The 8,187-nt window shown below is 34.4% G+C and overlaps 2 protein-coding genes across 6 annotated transcripts; both read left to right on the forward strand.

Annotated features, from left to right (window-relative positions):
- Window positions 1-1,002: 1,002 nt before the first annotated feature.
- On the forward strand, window positions 1,003-4,029 carry LOC135131732 (cytochrome P450 2U1-like). Its single transcript, XM_064059581.1, has 9 exons — window positions 1,003-1,037; window positions 1,117-1,244; window positions 1,294-1,439; window positions 1,494-1,696; window positions 1,745-2,364; window positions 2,417-2,533; window positions 3,243-3,449; window positions 3,673-3,832; window positions 3,888-4,029. The coding sequence occupies exons 1-9, from the start codon at window positions 1,003-1,005 to the stop codon at window positions 4,027-4,029; spliced, it is 1,758 nt and encodes a 585-aa protein (XP_063915651.1).
- On the forward strand, window positions 1,209-7,970 carry LOC135132198 (cytochrome P450 2U1-like). 5 transcript variants are annotated; one of them, XM_064060200.1, is made up of 8 exons: window positions 3,001-3,089; window positions 3,137-3,832; window positions 3,888-4,451; window positions 4,502-4,914; window positions 5,130-5,442; window positions 5,489-7,028; window positions 7,077-7,696; window positions 7,745-7,970. In XM_064060200.1, the coding sequence occupies exons 6-8, from the start codon at window positions 6,991-6,993 to the stop codon at window positions 7,849-7,851; spliced, it is 765 nt and encodes a 254-aa protein (XP_063916270.1). In that variant the 5' UTR covers window positions 3,001-3,089; window positions 3,137-3,832; window positions 3,888-4,451; window positions 4,502-4,914; window positions 5,130-5,442; window positions 5,489-6,990; the 3' UTR covers window positions 7,852-7,970. The 5 variants fall into 5 exon arrangements, with proteins under 5 accessions (XP_063916271.1, XP_063916270.1, XP_063916268.1 ...); XM_064060198.1 differs by having other exon boundaries at window positions 3,137-3,449; window positions 3,496-3,832; window positions 5,130-7,028; XM_064060197.1 differs by having other exon boundaries at window positions 5,130-7,028.
- Window positions 7,971-8,187: the final 217 nt, after the last annotated feature.

Genomic DNA, 8,187 nt, shown 5'->3' on the forward strand with positions numbered 1-8,187 from the left:
GAGCAGTAGAACAAGGACACCAAATATTTACACTCAGTGATAGGTTACTTACATAAACTTACTTGACTCTAGAACTTGCCCAAAAATATAGACCAATTTACAATATCAAACTAGGCATGTTGTGTCATACTGGACTCTAGATTATTCAAAAAGTGATTAGCAAAAACACGAAACAATTGAGAGGTCGCCTTGGTCCAGGATAGAAGGGAAACCTCGATTTCGCCGAATGAGGCAATTCCTTCTACTACGATCTCTACAAAAAATGACATTTTATATACTAATTCCCGAACGAAAAATCGACTATTTTTGAAGGCTAGTACATATTTTTCGTCCGCAAACCCTTTTCGTCCGCCGTGGGTACTGTGATAGGGCACTATGCGAGATCGGCGATTGGATCATTTTCGTACATCCACGATTTGATAAAAACATAGGCATAGACTATCATTTGCTGTCGTCAAATTAATTTATTTAAGGCGAGGTGAGTGCTTACTTTGATAAAGGTCGACGAAAAAATGTAATATGCACCTCGACGAAAAGCTGTCTATTGTCTCGCCTGCTTGCTAGTCTCGGCTGCGCCTCGGTTATCAATCTGCAGACTCGACTATAATAGACAGTTTTTCGTCCTTGGTACATAAATAACTATTTTGCTTGCGAACCGTTTAAAAACTTCAATTTAATTAGGTCTTTAATGGCTACGGATTTTTCCACAATTAGACATTATTTATTATTACTTATTATAAAAATGCAACGCAATGCATGTATCTGCCTTATTAATATCGAGCAATGTTAAAGTGCACCATTTCTAATACCCGACTCTATCAAATCTGTTCAAGAACCAATAGAGTAAAATTAAATCACCGTATGTATTTTATGTTAATTGTTCAAAGCAAAATTGTTAAATCATAAATAAAAAAATATTTTTCAGATGGGTGCAGCTGTATTTGTATTAATCATAACAATTATAATAATACTACTTCTGGTCAACATTTTCAGAAACAAAAAATGTCTTCCAGGACCATGGAATTTCCCAGTTATAGGTTACTTACATAAACTTGATCCAAAAGCACCTTACTTAACGTTAACAAAACTTGTCCAAAAATATGGACCGATTTACAGCATCAGACTTGGCATGCTCAGTGTTGTAGTCGTAGCTGACGTTAGAATAATAAAAAAAATATTGGCAAAAGACGAAACACTTGAAAGACCACCTCTCTATTTAGTTACTACTGTATTTGAAGGCAAAGGTACCACCTACAACCAAACGATAACGAAAAATTTTCACTAATATCGTAGGACTTGCACAAGCTGATCTTGATCTATGGAAAGACCAACGTAAATTTGTGGCAAGTTTTTTAAGAACAGTAGGAGCCACTAAATTTTCACCTAATAGGAAAGCGTTTGAAACGCTGATAAAGACGCACGTTGAAGAATTTGTTCAAGTAAGTTAGAAAAAGAAAAGATGCATTTTATATCATTGCTTTTTCAATACTTAGGTTGTAAAAAGTCAAGCATTTTACAAACCCGTGGATCCTTCGGAACTTGTATCCCATTTTGTAAGTAGCATCGCTAGCAATTTACTTCTGGGCAAACCATTTTCTTTGAACGACAAGAAAGTTGCTGATTTATCACGGAATCTTAACTTTTTCAATAAGTCAATACTGTTCGGAACTCCATTGAACTTACTGCCATTTCTACGGTATGGTTTTCAATTAACTTGCAACAATTTGAAATATGGCTGTTGCAGTTTCTTGCCGCCGTACAAGAAAAAATTGACGCTGGTAAAAGAAGCTGTCCAAAGAGTTCGCGAAATTCAAAGGAAGCTGGTACATGAATGTGAAAAATCGACTTGTGTGGATTCTCCGTCAAATCTTGTTGAGGCTTTTCAACTACAAATAGCCGAAGGCAAGCCTGAACACATTTACAATGTCGATCAACTACATCGTCTTCTATTTGACCTTTATGTTACTTTTACTGAAACAACGACAAATTCTTTACTTTGGATTTTACTCTATTTGGCGCAATACCCTGAGGTTCAGAATAAAATACGACAGGAACTCTTCCACGTGTTAGAAGATAAAACGGTGGAAGTGGACGATTTGGTCAACTTACAATACATTAAAGCCACAATTGCCGAAGTCGCACGGATTAGAAGTTTAACACCATTGGGAATTCCACACAGTACCTCCGAAAAAATTTGCATTGAGGGATTTACGATTCCAAAAGGTGTAATGATAATGCCGTTATTATGGGCAATACATATGGATCCACAATTTTACAAAGAACCGGAAGAATTTCGTCCTGAAAGATTTTTAGACAGTCATGGACATTTTTTTAAACCGGAGTCATTCCTTCCATTTCAAAGCGGTAAGAAGAAATCTATAAGGAACTGAAAAATATACATAGAGCTTTGTTTTAGGTAAAAGAATGTGCATTGGTGAAGAGATAGCAAAAACAACTGCAACAATTTTTATTGCTGGTGTTTTGCAGAATTTTAGAGTCGAGCGTGTTGGCTCGACACCATTAGATTTGACTGGTATTTGTGGTGCCACACTAATACCTAAACCGCAGAAACTAATCTTTACAAAAATTTAATTAGGCACTTAGAAAAATATAACTTATCAAACTATGTTTGGGTGATTTCTTTAAACTTTAAAATTGTTTTTGCAATAGCAACCACACAGTGAGAATGATGAAAGCATACATTAATTCGCATTTCAAACAATAATAATTTCAATTTTTATATTTATTTCTTAGATAAATAAAAATTAGTGCTACTTGTCTTTTACTAATATTAAAATATTTCTCGTTATCTAGGCCACTTTAAAACACTGCCTGATTAAACAAGCATTTTAGTATTTCAAACCATGATTAAGATGCAAGCATAACAAGAAAATTTTTTAATTACTACTTATATCTATTGACGTATATTATAAATGACCTTGCTAGGTTTAAATACGTTTAGCTGGTTACTAAACACATCCTTGGTTTTCCACTATTAGTAGTGTTAGTACAACAATTTCATTACAATTATTTTTAAGATCGTGTCGTGCTTATGAAACTGAAGAATGGCAACACTAAAATTAAACCCAGTATGTACAGTACATATACAATTAATACAACTAAATTCGTTTTTCAGGTGATCTTAACTATATTTATCCTAATAATAATAACAACACTACTTTTGAGGACGATTTTCCATGCCAAGAAATGTCTTCCGGGACCTTTTAATTTGCCAATTTTAGGTTACTTACACAAACTAGATCCAGCAGGCCCACACTTAACCTTAACAAAGCTTGTTCAAAAATATGGACCTGTTTATTGGGTTAAACTTGGCTCTATTAACACCGTCGTCATAGCCGACGCAAAAATACTGAAGAAGTTGTCAGCAAAGGACGAAACACTTGGAAGACCTCCCCTCTATATTTTCTACACCGTATTTGATGGCAAAGGTATCAGAATCCAAGTAGAATTTTGGAAAATTTACAATTGTTGTAGGGATTCTTTCATTGCCTATTGAACAACTGAAAGACCAACGGAAGTTTGTAACAATTTTTTAAGAACGATAGGAGCCAGTAAATAAGAAAACGAGTGAGGCGTTAATAAGAAAACATGTTGAGGAATTTGTACAGGTTTTTAAAAGTCGAAATCGTTGTGTGTCAATGGATCCTTCAGAATATGTATCCTGTTGTGTTAGTAATATCGCTGGTATGATACTTATGGGCAAAACATTTTCGTTGGACGACAAGACGGTTACTGATTTGGCAGAGAACCTTGATAAAGTAATTGAAGCCATAGCTTTTGGAGGTCCATTAAATTTTTTGCCATTTTTACGGTATGTGAAAGCTTTAGAGGCAAAACACATAAAGTTAAACTCTGAATATTTCCAGTTTCTTACCAATGTTCAAAAGAACACTAACTTCATTAAAAAAGTTTGTTCATATAATACGTGACGTTCAAAAGAAACTAATAATTGAATGTCAAGAGTCCATGTCCAGGGTCAAAACTGATATTGCAACTAATCTTATTTAAGCATTTCTCCTCCAGATGTCTAGAGGGAGCCCTGAACACATTTACAACCATGATCCTCCTTTGGTTGGATTTTATTATATCTGGCCCAGTACGAAGAAGTGCAAAATAAAATACGACAAAAACTTCTAGAAGTAGTGCAAGGTAAAACAGTAGAAATGGATGATTTTGTGAACTTACACTATACTAAAGCAGCTATTGCTGAAGTGGCTAGAATTAGAACTGTAGCACCGTTTGGAATACCACAATGGGTATCCGAAATTGTTTATGTGAAAGGTTTTACAATTGCGAAAGATACAATGACAATGCCTTTATTATGGGCAATCCACATGGATCCAAAAGTTTACGAGAATCTCGCCCTGAACGATTTCTGGACGATGAGGGAAAATTCTTCAAACCGGAATCATTCATTCCCTTTCAAACCGGTACTAAGGTAGCATATGTATAAGATCGAGAGAACAGAAATTTGTTTAAGGTAAAAGAATGTGCGCTGGCGAAGAAATAGCAAAAATGATGATGAACATATTTGTTGTTATTGTGGTGAAGAATTTTAAACTTGCACCGCTTGATTTCTCTTCGATAGATTTCACTGGCATAACTAAGGCTTCTCTCGCTCCAAAACCACAGCAAATAATGTTTAAAAAGATATAAATGTGTATATAATTAAGGATACTGAACAATATCTTTTATTATAATTATTTTATAGTGAAAGAAAACGGTGCAAGGTCAAAAGTTAAACTTGCACCTGGTTTAAAAAAACTTGCTTCCAGTCTCTTCTTCTTTTTAAAAAATAAACTAGTCCGGTCGGAGGAAAACCGGCCGATTAATAACTCTATAAATGAAGTATTTGCTTCTTACTTAAACAAATAAGTGTGCAATTTGAAAAACGTAAGTACTGTTTACTTCACTTAAATTATCTTTTGTTTATTAAAAACGACAAACTAATTATTGTTTTGCAACTTAATTCATCCATGTTATTAATATCGAACGGTGCTAAAGTGCATCACTTTTTATACTCAACTAGTCTGTTCAAGAACCGGTAGTGTATATGTTTTATGTAAATTTCTCGCAATAATCATGATAAATCAAAAAGTGTTTTTCAGATGGCCACCACTATTTTTATCATAATAATTATCGTAATTCAGCTTTTGGTGAAAATTGTCCTCGACAAAAAATACCTTCCAGGACCTTGGAATTTACCAGTGATTGGTTACTTACATAAGTTAGATCCATCAGCACCTTACTTGACTCTGACAAAACTTGCCCAAAAATATGGACCGATTTACAAGATCAAACTTGGCATGCTTAACGTTGTAGTCTTAGCTGACGCTAGAATATTAAAAAAGGTATTGGCAAGAAACGAAACACTTGAAAGATCGCCTCTCTATTTGATTGATACCGTATTTGAAGGCAGAGGTACCGTCTGTAACGAAACAACAACAAATCTTGTCGATTATTGTAGGTCTTGCACATGCTAACATTGATCTATGGAAAGACCAACGCAAGTTCGTGTCAAATTTTTTAAGAGCTGTAGGAGCCGCAAGAGTTTCTCCTAATAGGAATACTTGTGGGACATTGATAAAAAAAATGTTGATGAGTTTGTACAAGTAAGCTAGAAAAAGAAAAATTGGCACATGCATTTTTTCCACCACTTAGGTTCTAAAAAGTCCAGCCTTTTGCAAACCATTGGATCCTTCAGAACTGGTAACCCATTTAATAAGCAGTACCGCTAATAGTTTATTTCTGGGCATACCATTTTCTTTGAGTGACAAGAAAGTTACTGATTTAGCACGGAATATTCGCGCATTCACTGAATTACACTATGCAACACTAAAAAATTCACAGAAAGTTCAGATAGTGTTTGAGGTTGGGTATACTCCATATAGTAAAGAAAAAAATGTTTTATACTCACATCACATCACAAAACATAGATAACGGGTGTTTTGTTTTTCTTACTTTTTGGGACACTTGATTGCATTTAATCGTAAAAATATCGCTTTTATGTACCCACCCATGCTTGCAGACTTCTGTTGGTGTCTTCAGAGGGATACTGCGAGATCTGACTACAATAGGAATGCCAATCGTTCGAAAAAAAAGACCTTTTTCAATGAAAAATTAAGTATTGTTTTATTAATTTTGTATGATTTCAAAAAATTCAATAAACACTTTTCATTTTGATACCTGATATGATAGCTTGGGTACCTATACTCCATATAGTAAAGAAAAAAATGTTTTATACCCATATCACATCATAAAACATAGATAACGGGTGTTTTGTTTTTCTTACTTTTTGGGACACTTGATTGCAGTTAATCGTAAAAATATCGCTTTTATGTATCCACCCATGCTTGCAGAGTTCTGTTGGTGTCTTTAGAGGGATACTGCGAGATCTGGCTACAATAGGAATGCCAATCGTTCGGAAAAAAAAGACCTTTTTCAATGAAAAATGAAGTATTGTTTTATTAATTTTGTATGATTTCAAAAAATTCAATAAACACTTTTCATCTCCAAACCTGATGTGATAGGTTGGGTACCTATACTGCATATACTAAAGAAAAAAATGTTTTATACCCATATCACACCACAAAACATAGCTAACGGGTGTTTTGTTTTTCTTACTTTTTTTGACACTTGATTGTAGTTAATTGTAAAAATATAGCTTTTATGTATCCACCCATGCTTGCAGACTTCCTTTGGTGTCTTCAGAGGGATACTGCGAGATCTGGCTACAGTAAGAATGCCAATCGTTCGAAAAAAAAGACCTTTTTCAATGAAAAATGAAGTTTTGTTTTATTAATTTTGTATGATTTCAAAAAATTCAATAAACACTTTTCATTTTGAAACCTGATGTGATACGATTCTTTCAAGCATAATCCTCAATTGAGTTTGAGGTAAGAAATTTTAACTGCATACTGTGCATTCTGTGAATTTTATTTTTTTTTAATTTGTTGCATAGTGTTATTAATGTTCGGAGCTCCACTGAACTTCCTGCCACTCTTACGGTACGGTTTGTAATTAAATTATAACAATTTAAAACTCGATTGTTACAGTTTCTTACCACCATACAAGAAAAAAATAACATTGCTAAAAGAAGCCGTTCATAGAGTGCGTGACATTCAAGGAAAACTGATACACGAATGTGAAAAATCGATTTGCAAAGATTCTCAGATAAATCTTGTTAAGGTCTTTCAATTACAGATATCCGAAGGCAAATCTGACAATATTTACACTCTTGATCAACTACATCGCCTTTTGTTTGATCTTTACGTTGCTTTTACGGAAACTACTATAAATTCCTTACTTTGGATCTTCCTATATTTAGCCCAACACGTTGAAATTCAGAACAAAATTCGACAAGAACTCCTTTGGGTTTTACAAGGTGAATTACTGGACTTTGAGGATTTTGAAAATTTGCATTACACTAAAGCGACTCTTGTCGAAATTGCCAGAATTAGAATTTTATTACCACTAGGAGTACCGCACCATACCTCCGAAAATATATATATTGAAGGGCTGACGATTCCAAAAGGCGCAATGATAATGCCATTATTGTGGGCAATCCACATGGATCCCAAAGTCTACAAAGACCCGGAAGAATTTCGTCCTGAAAGATTTATAGACAGCGATGGAAAGTTTTTTAAACCTGAATCATTCCTTCCATTTCAAAGCGGTAAGATCACATATGTTAAGAAGTGAAAAAGACAAACTTTTTTTCCAGGTAGAAGGATGTGCGTTGGCGAAGACATAGCAAACATGGTAACGACAATATTTGTGCTGGTGTTTTGCAGAATTTTAAAATCGAGCCTGTTGACTCTTTACCGTTAGATTTTACTGGTACTTGCGGTGCCGCACTTAGCCCTAAATTACAGAAACTTGTCTTCACGAAGATCCGACGGGATACTTTAAAATGTAGAATGTAGAATGCAGAATATAGAATTTAAAAGATAATGTCATTAAAATTTTAATAAAAGCTTTAGTATTTTCTTTATATTTTCATTTTCAGTAGTTTTTTTTGTGTACAATTATTATTATTATATTATGACAATTTACAGCGTCAAACTAGGCATGTTTATTTTTGTGGTCATCATAGCCCAGGATAGAAGGGACACCTCGATTTCGCCGAGTGAGGCAATTCCTTCTACGACGAAAGGATTGCGCGGA

The sequence above is a fragment of the Zophobas morio genome, unplaced genomic scaffold (assembly GCF_036711695.1).
Source record: "Zophobas morio isolate AGI-343-1 ecotype UQ-CSIRO unplaced genomic scaffold, CSIRO_AGI_Zmor_V1 ptg000021l, whole genome shotgun sequence".
Lineage (NCBI taxonomy): Eukaryota > Metazoa > Arthropoda > Insecta > Coleoptera > Tenebrionidae > Zophobas > Zophobas morio.